Raw genomic sequence first — 14,929 nt, forward strand, 5'->3', positions numbered from 1 at the left:
GGCTATGCTAGGTGTTAAGAAGGGAGCTCAGGGTAGGTCTTTCGAGTGATGGAAGAGTTTACCTGATCCACCTAAGGTAAGGAGCATCAATCTTGCAGCCTGGGGATTTGATTCAATCTGGTCTATGATGACGAATACCTACAAAGTACCAGGTCCTCTCCTAGATCTCAAAGATACAGACAAGACCAAGACGTGTCCTGGAAGACCTCACAGGAAAAGGGGCTAGCAGATGAGCAAATCAATGATTAAATACAAAGTAGAGTGTGGATACACGGTGCTTTGGCCATGGAGGTTCAGGAGAAGAGAAATCTACCTGAGAGAGGAGAGTGGGTAGCAGAAAGCACACTGCTTTCAGACTCGTGTAGACTCTGACTCCAATTCCACTTTCGTCACTTTACCATCTGTTAAGGGCAAGTTAGGGATCTCTCTCTAAGGTTCAGTGTCTTCAACTGTAAGTCGGGGGCGCTGTTACTGAATTCACCAGTGATGTCGCTAGCTCATATGCTGTGTTTGTGTGAATTACAATAAAGCCCTGCTGCCGTGGATACAACCCAACACCACAGTGCTTTGTCTTCATTAGTGGGATGTGGAATAAATGTCAGTCTCTGCTTTTGCTGTAAACCACCTGCCACATCTACATGTGGTGGCCCTGAACTTCAGTAAGTGTGAACTTTCATAAAGAACTTGGTCCATCCGCATCAACAGAAAGATGGTCATGAGTTTGCTATATAACTATTACCCAAATACTAGTTCTTTCCCTCTGGCTCCCTATACAAATTAGTCAACGACTTCTACGGGTGTAGACATTCAGTTGACTATTGAAGGATGCTGTTTTTCAAGCAAGGGAGAAACATGTACAGGTTTTATTTTCATTTTAGCAGGGAACTCAGCCCTGAAGATGAAGACGTTGGGTAGGAGGGGGCCTTGGGAAGACAGGAGGCAGGATGACTAGTTGGGAGTTGAGTGAAACTCATGCGAGAGGGATAAGGATCTGAGCTAACGATGTAGATGTTTAGAGCAAGGATTCCACTTGGAGATGGGAAGGAGAGGATACAGGACTTCAGACTGATAAGCAGTCACAGATGGAGGAGAGGAAAGCAGTGTGGAAAAGGAGAGGACAACTGGGAGCAGCCAGCACTGAGATGGAAAAATGAGGAAATTAAGAGGGACGCAATGAATTTTTTCTTTACGTGCATTATTTGGAGTTTGAGAAGCATGTGAAATATAGGCATATCCTGGAGATACTGCAGGTTCTGTTCCAGACCACTACAAGAAAGCGAACGTCTCAATAAAGTGAGTCATGAATGTTCTGGTTTCCCAGTGCATCTACGAGTTGTTTACACTATACTGTAGTCTATTAAGCGTGCAATAGCACTACGTCTAAAAAGAAAAAAGTAAACACTTTAAATTAAAAATATTAAAAAATGCTAATCATCATCTGAGCCTTCAGCAAGCTATAATCTTTTTGCAATAACATTAAAGATCACTGATCACAAAACAACTGAGTCCTACCGTATAGCACAGGGAACTATACTCAATATCCTAGGAAAAGCCACAATGGAAAAGAATATGAAAAAGAATATATGCATGGATAACGGAATCACTTTGCCGTACAGCATAAACTGACACAACATTGTACATCAACTCTATGCTAATAAAATTAAGACAAAACAAAAAGGATCACTGATCACAGATCACCATAACAAATAAAACGATGAAAAATGTGAACCATCACGGGAATAACCCAAACATGACTGAGACACGAAGTGAACAGATGCTATTACAAAATTGGTGCTGAGAGACTTGCTCGATGCACGGTTGCCATAAACCTTCAATTTGTACAAAACGCAGTAGCTGCGAAGCACAATAAACCAAGGTACTCCTGTGTTCTGAGTCTATAATATGTCGCGAGGACTCAGTAGAGAGGCTGCTGTTAGGTCCATGAAGTTGGGATTTACTAGAGTTAACAGAGTAGCACAGATAGACGAGATTCTCAGGAAAGCACAGTGGGTGAAAACGGCCAGGGCAGGAACTCACTGGCACGATGAATTCTAGGCTCTAGTCAGTTACACTTTGCTGTTCTCAACAAATCTGATGCCAACTCCCGCTTTCCCCTTTTCTTTCTGGCATGGCTAGTTTCTCCCTCATTTTCATCCATAAGAGAGAATGCTACCATCATGGGAGCATTAATTATCTGAAGCAGGTATATTTATGTCATTAAAGATAACCCCCAGTTCCTCAGGAATGGTGAAAACCCTTCATTTGCAGAGCAAGTATTACCCAACGTATTTAACAAAACCACTGTATTTCTCTCCAGAAATACAGGGATATGTTTAATGCAGTAAAACATATCCCAGTTGCCTGCATTTATAAGCACAAACTTTTGCATAAAACACATGCCTTTGTAGGTTCTTTCGGATCGTTACCAACAGCTCTGAATTGTAGTATCCTTTTTATTTACACTAAACTGACTCCAAATCTAAAGTTTGGCAACATACAGAAAAGGCAGATGAATGCAAATCAGACTAATGCAAAGCATTTACTCAGAAGCTATTAAATGTCTAAGATATACACTGGAAGAAATCTGTGAATATCCTAATTAGAACGTAAGTTGACCAACAATTTCTATTATGGAAAATCTCAAGCATCTACAAAACTATAGAGAAGACTACAAAGAACTCGCACTCAGCTTAAATAGCCTTCAGGTTAATCAACTAGCCCCCATGGCCAGGCTTGTTTCATCTATCATTCCTATATTAAAAGTAAGTTGTTTTGAAATGTTCCTTCAAACGAAGAACTGACTTACTGAGGTCCATCCAGAAAAGCCACTTTCCCTTTTGTTTGGCTTAACACCAAGTGTTAAGATCTCAAATGGTACAGAGATCTATTTAATGGAGGTTCACTAAAGCAAGCTGCTCTTCCAACAGGAAATAGCCATTTAAAAATGGAAGCAAGAAAGATTTTTTTTTTTTTTAAAAAGATTACATTTCAGGGTTTGGTGTTTCATATATTTAGAATGACAAAACTATTTTTTAAAATAACATGATCTTAATCCAAATTCAGTTTTCTTTCTTCCTTCCTCTCTCCCTCTTTCTTCCTTTCTTGTCTTTTTAGGGCTGCACCTGTGGCATATGGATGTTCCCAGGCTAGGGGTCCAACCAGAGCTGCAGCTGCCAGCCTACACCACGGCCATAGCAACTCAGTTTCTAAGCCGCATCTGTGACCTACACCACAGCTCATGGCAAAACCAGATCCTTAACCCACTGAGTGAGGCCAGGGATCGAACCCATGTCCTCGTGGACACTGGTTGGATTCGTTACCACTGAGCCACGATGGGAACTGCAGTTTTCTTTTCCTTGGTTTTAAAGAAAAAATTCCGTGATTCCAACTATCTGAACATACTCCCGGTCACTGAATTTTGAAGTTTAGTGTGTGGCCTGTTCTCAGGCATTTTGCAGCACTCAAGACATCTGAATCATTGCCTGTTTCTGTGGAACTGTGACTCATGGATGGTCACTGCTTTCAGTAGGATTTTGCTGAATAAAAAGTTCTGATAATTTAATTAGAAAGAGTCAACCATACTTAAGGTGAATGTGAACTATTCTAGTCCTGCACAATGATTTATTCCTCTACAGTTTGGTATTACCGGCAACGCCTCAGTTGAAGTCACTTACGAAAATAAGCTTAAGATGGCTCTAAGGCAAAAATACATGCATCTGGATGATTTGAGCTTCAGTTCATTAAGAATGTGGTATTTCTTTGATTTTGTCCATTCTCCAACTTACTGGAGGACTTTTGTATACTTATTTAGTAGACAGTATTTTAAAGGTTCCTTGCAAATTTTTATCCTACAAATAATCTAATGAGACCATTCATTTCTTAAAGAAAATTCTGTACATTAATACACAATACTTCCCAGACAATGTAATTACTTGATAAGTGTCAAATACTTGATGGTAACACAAACAACACTTGCAAGGCATTAGTACATTAGGAAAAAAAAAAAAAAAAAAAAAGAGTAGAATAGCCCTGGCATGAAACTACAAAGCAAGCCAAGCCATGTTTCGGGCACTTCAAGGCAGGAATTCCTGTAATTGGTATACCCACCCACAACATCTTGGGTGTTCTGATGTCAGATAACCTGCACCTACTTCCACACAAGTTAACAAAGGGCAGGACTCATTGTGGAGAGAAACAGGACACACACATATTGTTTATTTATGCACCAAGTCTCCAGGATACATACATCTGCCTATGTTCAAAGAGTCACTGAGGTAACTGCCATTTGCATACTTTTGGGAGGTAAAGTTAAACAAATATGGGGGATTTTGGGGGTTTAATAGAGAATTATGTCATGTGATACTTTATTTCATTCCAAGAAAAGCAGAAAAAGGAGAACTTACATATATGAAATATTAAAGATTTCATTAAGAAAACTAGGGACATACAAGACAATGGTCACACAATGTCAGGTTTCTGATTTTGACAATGTGTGACAGACAGTATATGTAAGATGTTACTATGAAGGAAGATGAGTGATGTCTATACTGGGCTTGTCTATATTATTTTTCCAACTTCTTATGAGGTAATAATTTTTATTCTATTCTATTCTATTCTATTCTATTCTATTCTATTCTATTCTATTCTATTCTATTCTATTCTATTCTATTCTATTCTATTCCATTCCATTCCATTCCATTCCATTCCATTCCACTCCACTCCACTCCACTCCACTCCACTCCACTCCACTTTTTTTTGGCTGCCCCACAGCATAGGGAGTTCACGGCCCAGGAATTAGATCTGAGGTGAGGGTGTGACCTATGTCAGAGCTGTGGCATCGCTGGATCCTTAACCTGCTGTGCCTGGCTGGGGATTGAACCTGCATCCTGGTGCTCAAGCAACACCACTGATCCTGTTGCACCATGGCAGGAGCTCTGGTATAATTATTGTGAAATAAAAGTTTAATGAAATATAGTAAACACATATTTAAATAAGTTTAAACAACAATGTGGTTCAGAGAACACCCATGGCTTTGCAGGGGCAGGGGTGGGCATCAAAGAAAGATGTGTTATTGAATATAACAATAACCTCAAAATCAGGAGCCACAATGTTGTGCTCCTTGGGATATACATGACATAAGGAAGATTCTTCAAATGTTAAGTCTGAGCTCTTTCAACTGAAAAATGGGCTATCATGTCACCCATAAAGGTATGATAATAAAGACTTACTTAAGAGATGAAGGAAGGGTTGTTTCTATCAAACTGTAAAGCATGAAAGCATGGTAAGGTGATATTTACAGGACTGACTAATTGAAGATTGCTGACAAGTATAATCCAATCTTTGAGTGGCTCATCATCACACAAAGAGACCAAAAGTCAAGTTACATCCCCCAACTTTTCTAAGTATGCAGTGAAGATCTGATATAATTTCTAAGATGAGAGGTAGTTCTACCCACCAAGGGTTTTCACTGTAAAAGCGAACCTGCTCTTCTTGCATCTACGTATCAGAACACTGGTGATTCCTGATATAGATGAACTCAGTTCCCTGATCTTCTCCTTGGGAGGAAAATACGTTTATATGTAAAGCATCCAAAGAACTGCTTACTCACCAACTTCATCCTGAATTTCCTCGGCCACAGCAGGAACGTTGTAGAGCAGGGAGAGAGACTGGTTCATGCGCTCGTAAATCACACGGAGGTGTGTCATAACCTGCAGCAAAGGGTGGTGGTTCCAGGTAAACCATCTCAGGAGTAAGGAATAGTCATGTTCCTTACCAAGCACCGCAGACAGATACAGGCTTTCCAAATAAAACTGACCAAATGCCATTAGAACTTTGAACTTGAAAGGGTATCTTTATTTTTTCTTGTTCTCTCATATTCTGTTCTCTAACTTATGAGATGCTTTAATCTTCCTGTTATATTGTATGCTTATAACCATAACCTATAAAGCCAACTGAGAAGACCATTTCTGTCCAACTCTGACTCTTAATATCGAGAATCCTAAATAACCACCAATGCCCTATGTATATGTCTTTGCAGATTTTCTAATAAGTGGGATCACGTGGGTATTTCATGATAGATAGTTTAAAAATTCTGGGGAAGGAAATGCAAAACTTCAGATTTCCAGAGGTGGCTCCCAGTTGCCAAGCTTTGAAAATGGGAGAGACCAAACTTCATTTGGTCTCACATTATATCCAAGAATGACCATAGAAATGGAGTTTATGACTGTCTTCCACAATTGAACCAAATTTTAGTGGAAGACTTTTGTCTTCTTCATTTTAGTCATCAGAGTTTGAAATGGTCCTTAGAAATCAGTGGCCATAGACACTTGAGATTTTTATACTCCTTGTTATTTTCATAAGTCAGAAAGTGCCAAACCACATGTTGCCCTAGAACAAACCTTTAGAATTTACCAGGAATTAAAGAACTCTTACTCTAGAGGTACAACACCCAAAAGATACTCTGGGAATACCCAAAGACCCAACTCAGAGAGCAAGAATGCTAGACTGTCCAAGTTGCATGACTCTTACATGGGATGCTTACCTGGGATCGGATCTGAGCAGCTTTCTTTGGATCTACCATGCGAACGTGTTCAAAATGCTTTAGGGTGTGCTGTCTGTCTTTCTGTTCAGCACGGACATACTTCTTGAGCATGTTGAACACATGACGAGGCTGGAAGGGGAGAAAAAGGAAAAAAAATGTTCAGGTTTGTCTAAAATATTGCTTCTTGCAATAGCTTTGGGTCAGAGGGGTCCTGCTAATTCATTCCATAATGTGAAAGCAACGGTCATCTTTTTGCAGTGCTCCCTTTTAAGTAATTCTCCATTCCCTCCTTACTAGGAGTTCCTTGTACGATTGGCCACTTTTCATTTCTATAAGAGCGTTTAGCATTTGACACATAGAATGATGACTGTCCTTTTTATTTTAAAATAGCGCATTTTGCTCTAAAAGGAGAGTAGATTTTTGGATCTATCATATTTAAGTTAGGTCCTTCCCATTTTCCCACTCCAATACACACGAGTAAATATGAGACTACATTTCTATCTGCACAGTCTTAATGGCTCTTTCAGCAGTAATTGTTGGACAAATAATTCCACCATCAGTAGCACATAATAATCAAAGTGAGAAACATAATGGACAACTTAACCACTACTAATTTGTAGACCAAGGAATAGCTGATAAGTTCTGAGACATCATATTTTCCTAGAAGAAAGGCCAATGTGTTATTCTACTTCAGAGTTTAATTAAAATCTTTCTACACCATCAGATTCTAATTCTTTCAGTGACAATTAAGTTTCTTCTTAAGTCCTTCTATTTTTTTTTCTAATTAGCTCCATTTCATTTTTATTCCAGTCTTACTTGAAATTATTCATCCTAACAAATAAAGGACAAAGTCTCCTTTCTCTGTCTTTAACAATTTTATTGCTACATACATCCTACCATGTGATTTTTGTAAAATGGTTTCCAAAGATACACATTTCTTTATTAAAACAAACAAACGAAAATTACCTGTGCAAGTTCCTATCAGGAAGAGAATTTTGGCTGTTTGGATCTAGTTATTGTTACCCTATGAGTCATGGGCACCTTGAAAATGAGGTGGAAGGTACAGAATTAATTAACAGAGATGGTGTGTGGTCTCCAATAATTTATAGACTATGCCTCCTCTTCTCCTTTTGCTTATTATTAACTTAGGGGCCACATCCCTGACACCCAGATGGAAGTGGTGCCCTTTCTCTGTTACCATGAAATGCTATGCAAACCCCAGCTACTGCACTTAACACAATCTATGACATTGTATCTGTTTCTGACTGCACTCTTCAACTGTGAGAACTTAGACAGCCCCAGCTGGTGTTTCTTTATCAGGAACCACACAATATACTGACTCAGAAAGGATGCTCTTACTATGTCTTCTACAGGCCACATTCCTAAACTTAAGAAACCAAACATATAAATACAATGAAAAGAAAGTAAACCTGAGCTCATTGGCCTTACTTATGTCTTTTCTCCTAGAAGCAGTGAGCTTCTCCATAATCCCCACCCCCACCCCGAGGCAGGCATCGCAGCTTGAAACATCGCTTTTGAAGGTACATTGTTACAATTCTCTTTAGCACTGTGAAATCTGGCTGATTCTCCAAATCAGAGAATGGTCTTTTAAATCTTGAAAGGAGAAAAGCAGTAAAAGCGACAACTGACAAACTCCATCGATGACATATTTAAAAGAGGATAGGTTTATACGAACGTTAGTTTGGAAAAGGTAATTTTTGGATCAGAAATTAAAGGTCAAGTATTGTTGAATGGGATGGATATTATATGTGCAGGTTGCTTTTTATTCAACACTGAGGCCTAAAAAACTCCCTCTGGTTCTATGGTAATTATACATCCAAGGCTGGAGACAAAAAGGATCACAACTAATTGCATTTAATCCAAGGTGTCCCAGCCTCTTACTTGTGCAGCTGTCTGGCTGAATGTGCTTTCTCAGTGGCTCTATTTCATCTTTATTTTTATTTTATTTTTCCCTCTCTAAAAGGCTTTGTTGTTTTGAAGAAAATGGATTTTTTTTAAATTTATTTTTTATTGTTATTTTCCCCAACACACTTTTTTTTCCCCACTGTACAGCATGGGGACCCAGTTACACATACATGTATACATAATTTTTTCTCCCATTGTTGTGCTATGGTGCAAGTATCTAGACAACGTTCTCAGTGCTACACAGTAGGATCTCATGGAATTTTTTCTTGAAGAGCTCCTATGAGAAAAAAATACTTCAGTTGAACATTGTTTTTGAAGGACTGCTTTTCAATGTTAGTTTCTTTCCTTTTTTTTTTTTTTTGGTGGTAAGTCACCTATCAATGTTCCTGCAAGCATGTTATTCTCAGAATATGTCCCTTTCAAGCACAGGCACCTGGATGTAATGGCTCCAAACTGGCCTTGACATTGCTGCCCTAAGCTAGACTCTGATAACTAATGTCTGGGTCTCTCTCTTTTTTCCTGCCATCGCCACACATTCTAGAGATGCCCAGTTGGTATTACTAACATTATCATCAATTTAAAAATAAACACGCGTCTCAAAATGACTAAGCCTCAGTTTCCACATTGGTGCCACTCAAACAACAATCTTCCACACAGCGCAGGTGGGGATTAGAAATGTGTGTTAAGAAGCCTCATACGGCGCAGGTTCGACCCTAGCCCAGGAACTTCCAGATGCCACGGGTGCCGCTCCCACAAAAAAAAGGAAGGTGTGTTAGTTACCCAGCATACCACTGAGTCTACAGCAGCTACTTCCTCTGCGCTTGTTTCTTCTACTGTCCTTGCCTCCATCCTGTCCCCATTTTTCTTTTCTCTAAGCAATAACACTTCAACGCTTATTAACTGTTTATACGAAGGAGGCAGTGCTTCAGGTGCTTTAGACACAGCAACTCACCAAATCTTCCTATCAACCCCATGACAGAGGTATTGCCCCACTTCATGGATGAAGCAAGCGAGGCACAGAGGAAGTTGAGGGCTACAGGCAGAGCTGGTCCCATGTAAGTACAGATCTAGTCAGTGGGAGAGTAAAAGAGGCTCCACAGCCCATTTTCCTGATTGCTTAAGTGATCCTGCCTTTCAAGTTAACTCTAAAATGGACCATGTGAAAGACTCATTCCAATAAACTAACCTAGACAGTTGACAACTGACAAAAAGAGTTGAATAGTTAGAAATGAGAGTCTGTTGCAGAAGCCCCCGTCTGGACTTCTAGCTCTTATAAGCTCAGATAATACTCTTGGGAAACGCTTACACCCGCTCTTTTCACGGTGCTAAAAACCATCCACATTTAGCTCATTCAATCTCTGAAATAACGTCCTTGGGTTTTGGCATGCTGCTAGGGCTTCTGCGAACACCTCAGATGTACAGAGAAATAGCAAGATAGGAAGGTTCTCTGTCAATCTGTTTGGGATTACCAGCAAAAGATTAAAGGTATTAATAAAAAAAATTCTGCTTTTGTGCCATTCACGGATTCCAGTTCTAAATCCATCCTTATCTTCTACTAAGATGGATAATTAAATACTGAATGTGTTCACATGTTTGAAATTACTTATCTCATTCAACACTGACATTTCTTCATATGCTTCAGAAATAGAGTCGGAAATATATCCCTATCTCCACCCCAAGTCCCTAGAGCTTGACGCTGAAACAGTAGCACGCTGGCTTTCATGATGGCTCAGGGGACAAGTTCCTGCGAGGATAATGAGCCCTAAGAGCCCAGGGTAAGCCATGACCTCATCAATGCTTATGTGAACACAGACACACACTGTGTGTGTATCAGTATAAACATCAGCCTTTCCTTCCTATTGCTTATGCCTTTGGGACATGAGAATTCAGAAAGACATCCAGAAAGACATTCTGACAACCCTCATTCAATGAATTACCAGGTTCTGTTTGGTTGATTTAGTCATGTAAACATATTTCTAAGGATCCTGCTTAGAAATGGAAACTATAAAAACAGATTAGTTTTTGTGGGAATAGGTAGGTATATCACACCAAATAAAATGTCAGTTATGTTGCCAGAGAAACAGATGCTATTTGAGTTAAGAAGGCAAAGTGGATTATTTTCCTGTACTCTTATATTTTCATCTACTTTAGCTAAAAAAAAAAAAAAAAAAAAAAAAAGAGTTCGGCCTTAGGTATATGATTCATGCATATATCATTCAAACACAGAAATAATTCCCTTTACAACGTTTAGCCAGAACACAGAATTTCCAAAGTTTAAAACTAATTACTTCTGGAGCTGTTTCATGTAGGGCAGAGTAATACGGAACCTGCACTGTTTAGGGAATTTTATTTCATTGTGTTAGGACAAAGATGAAGTTCTAAAGATTTAATTAAAAGCACAGAAAACAGTCACAGAAATGATAGAAAAAATTATCTAAGGTCTCTATAGAAATATATCCTCTTAAAGGAACAGGCTATTTCTATTGTCATAAGCCTTATATTAAAGACAGGATTATTCATATGATGAAAAAAATAAGCTTAAAAAATCATCAGTGTATCATAAGGATACAGACAGTAAGCAGAAATTAAGAAACATGTTTTTAACTTCTACAAAATTTCAATCATTCTCAAGTCTTTACATCTTCTGTAACTAACAGTAACATTTTTTTCCCTGTCAAATTTCCCTCATTTCACAATGTAGATATTCTATCTATTAATATTGCAATCTAGTTATATTGCCACTGAATGGCTAATCTTATTATTAAAATTTACAGCAAAGAACAGAGATAATAAAAGGAAAAGATCTGCCCCAAGGGGACTAATTATACCCAATCCTTTTTTACTGTCACTATATTGTTTCACTATTATATTTAGACCATAATTACAAAGCATCTATTTGCATGAGATGTAGCACTTTTCAATTTGCATTAAATTCACTTCATAATCACACTGCATTAAAAAAATCATTTCAAAATGAAATTTCTTAAAGGATTAAGAGTAGGCCCTACTAAAATGGATTATACTTAACCTGAAAATTGAAGATTTACATTCTGGAACATTAACCATTTCCCTCTCTTGGAACAGGAGTGTAACACAGCGCTAGCTCCTGGCCCAGTTCCCCGGCACAACTTGGTTGTCAGAAAAAAAATTAATTACATTAATGAATAACCTAGAGCTAATTATAATTGTACAAGTCATTGCAGCAGGAAAATATATCCTTCAAGGTATCTGAGTTGAAAATAACCATCTCACAAACAAGAAAAGATACATTCCCAATTTTTCAATCTATCCACCTAGTGTGCTGGGCTCCTTCAGGGAACTGTTGTCACAGGGAACTCTTCCCAGAAAATATTTTATAGACTCTATATCATGTTCAAATGTCAACAAGATTCATTTCCTTGATTTCAAAAGATAGCGTAACTTGTCTTCTTGAAGCTTGCTTGAGTTTTGATGTCTGGTTGATGTGTGGAATTTTAAAGGAAATTTCAAGGCTTTCCCCTATAAAATGTAATTTAAAAAATTAATGCTTTCACTTCTTAGATGTACTGTCCTTTTCACTTGGCTCTTTCATGCAATTTCATAAATCTGGTGTCCTCCATGGATCCAAAGTCCATCTTTAGATCAATCACACACATTTGACTGACTCATTGCCAATCACGTCTGAATGGATAGCTTTCTATTCCACGGTTCATGTGGAAGGTATATTAAAACACGCCTGTTCAGTCCTTTTGTGGCCTTCTCTTTGTGGCTTTATGCTTGTAGAAATCTGGCATCTTATCATAACAGACACTTGTGCTTGAAACCAGCCCTTGATGGGAGAGAATGATCTGTCAAGAGCCTTTAAAAATCCCTTGGCATAATCCTGCCAAGAAGGAAGTACACAGTCACTTTATGGGCAGCACCCTAAGCCTCCAGGTCACAAGGAACTTATTCAGGAAACCCTCTCCTGGAGCAGTGTTTTCCATCCCTGTGACTAGGGAAGTTAGTCACCTACCAAGAAAAAGCAAGACTCTCTTGTTTTCACAAATAGGCTTAGGGTCCTTATTTTTCACAGTTCCACATCTTGGATTTCAGGATATCTTCAGCATATAAATATAAAAGTTACAGCATCTCTGTGCAGGTTTAAAGAAAACCAAAAACCCCAAGACAGTTAAAGCTCTTTCTAGTCGAGATGGTGTCAGTTGAGTTTATTTTGCCACAATGGACCTCCCTCAGCATTTCACATGCATTCTACTGCTGTCAGAAAAATCTGGACCAAAAAGTAATATTCGGGGAAGATTCCATGGGAACCTCTGGATCACAGCTGTGTTCATCTTTAATGCTACATGTCTGGAGTTCAGCTAAATGTTTGAAGTCTACTGCAGAGTTCACACACATTCCTTTCTTCAGAAGAGCACAGTACATGATTTTTTTGTACCTTAACCTGGCAATGACAATTCTGTGCCAAGTCAAACATAGATGTCTTGAAGAAGCCACGGGAAAATGGCAATGGATTCTCAGGCCTGCCTCTCTTCAGTGTTTCTCAGGGTTTGGTAATAGGAAAGCACTAGAAACATCCCTTCCCAGCACATCAGATTACTATTTGGCTCTGGCTTTGTCCTGTAACAGAGCATAGTGGTACCCAGGCAAAGTCATTTCCCATCCCTCCCCTCCCCCACAAGGAAGCAGATGACTTCCTAATACCGACAAAGTACCAGAGCCTCCACATGTTCTATCCTAACAATTTCTCTCTTCTTAGAGATGAAGACATCTTTCTACTTCACAGTCTCATCTCAACCTTCCATTAATCCTTTTGTTTTTCTAAGCACAGCTAACAAAAAGCTAGAATAATGTTAACTGGGAAAGAATAGAACCGTTAACCCCAATTTTTGAATGTAGGAGGAGGAATCCTTCTAATTAAGTCCTTTTTTCAACATAAGATGGCAAACCTGGGAATTAAAGACAGGTGTTTCTATATCCTGTCATGTACAAAGTAGGGACCTTTGGATGGTTTGTCAAATCTGGTAACTTTCATAGTTTTTTTGGTTTTTGTTTTTGTTTTCTGTGATATTTTGTTAGTGTTCATAATTTATTTTGGTTATTGGGATATAATAAAGAAATGCATGTTTGGTCTCTGCCCCTAGTTCCTGACACAGAGATCCTCAAACTCTAGTAAAATTTGGTGACAGGAATATCTTTTGTTGTAATATTTGGTTTTGGTCCTTGGTTCCAGACACAGGCGCTTATTAGACCCTTGGAGTGATAAGGGGGTCTTTTTTGTATGCTAATGAGATGCCTCTTGGAGGATGGGAACTGGTTGCTAGAGAAACCAATCCTGTGATTAGAGGGTTGGAATTTTCAGCCCAATTATCTACCTCCAGGGAGAGGAGAGGGGACCTCCAGGGAGTGGAAAGGGGCAGGAGACTGAGTTTGATCACAATGGCCAATGATTTAATCATTCATGGCTACCAACTGGAACCTCCCTAACAATCCTAAACAATGGAATTCAGAGAGCTTCCGCTTGGAGAACACATAGGACACTAAGAGGGTACCATGTCCAGAGGGGACATGCAAACTCCATACCTTCCCCCTTCCTGTGCCCTACAGTCTTTTATATCTGGCTCTTCCTGAGTTCTATCCTTTATAGGAAATTCCTAACCGTAAATAAAGTACTTACTCTGTGAGTTGTTCTAGTGAGTTATCAAAGCGGAAAAGAGGGTCGGGAACCCTCAGGGTCCATCAGGATTATAAGGTGAAAAGTGGGGATTTGTGAGTGGATTCTGAAGTGGGGGCAGTCTAGTGGGACTGTACCTTTAACCTGTGGGGCTCTTCGCCGCCACCTGGGGTTAGTGTCAGAATGAGTTTGTGTGAGGGAGAGCCTCCTGCACATTTGGTGTCAAGAGTATTGAGAGCAGAGGAAATGGTTCTTCATTTCGTACACAGACCCCAGCTATACAACAGTGAAAACATCACAGAGAACTAAACTTAGGACCTCCTCCAAACTCCGTGACTTATGCTAATGGACCAGCTTTAGCATCCACTGGATTCAGAGCTTGGATCTGCTGACTTGAAGGCAAAGAAGAAATTGTTTGGACTTGTACATCTTCAACTCTTGTTTAACTCTTCACAGTGAAATATGCTGAAGTCCTTAAGGAGGAGCAGGATTATTAATGCAACCCAGAAGGCAAATCCCACAGAGTTGAGGAAGAAATAGTAAACAAAAGATGGTTTTTAAAATACCACAGACCTCCAGAAAGATTTGTCATATGGTCTGATCATCTGACAAATGCCAATTGCGACATACTTCTGATTTCTTATGACAGAGTTATAACAATATGCTTTCATATTCATGCCTAGATTTTGGCATTTCTGCCTTACAAACCCTCTACGTGGCTACTCCATGTTCAAAGATATGCACATTTGCATTTCTTTTAATTTCACCCTCACCTGACACTCAACCACAATCACAGTGTCTTGACCTAC

At 39.2% G+C, this 14,929-nt stretch overlaps 1 protein-coding gene across 10 annotated transcripts in view; it reads right to left on the reverse strand.

The window, feature by feature from the left end:
* APP (amyloid beta precursor protein) overlaps positions 1 to 14,929 on the reverse strand; it is a 281,826-nt gene that overhangs the window by 65,142 nt on the left and 201,755 nt on the right. For all 10 annotated transcript variants that reach the window (XM_005670306.4, XM_005670305.4, XM_005670304.4 and 7 more), the window contains 2 exon segments: positions 6,542 to 6,670; positions 5,609 to 5,708 (listed from right to left, as the gene is read on the reverse strand). In XM_005670306.4, coding sequence (XP_005670363.1) covers positions 5,609 to 5,708; positions 6,542 to 6,670 — 229 coding nt within the window.

This window comes from Sus scrofa, chromosome 13 (assembly GCF_054392235.1).
Source record: "Sus scrofa isolate SSC_HxYL_T2T_F1_AM1 chromosome 13, Sscrofa_HxYL_maternal_Yorkshire_Landrace_v2.0, whole genome shotgun sequence".
In the NCBI taxonomy this organism is placed as follows: Eukaryota; Metazoa; Chordata; class Mammalia; order Artiodactyla; family Suidae; genus Sus; species Sus scrofa.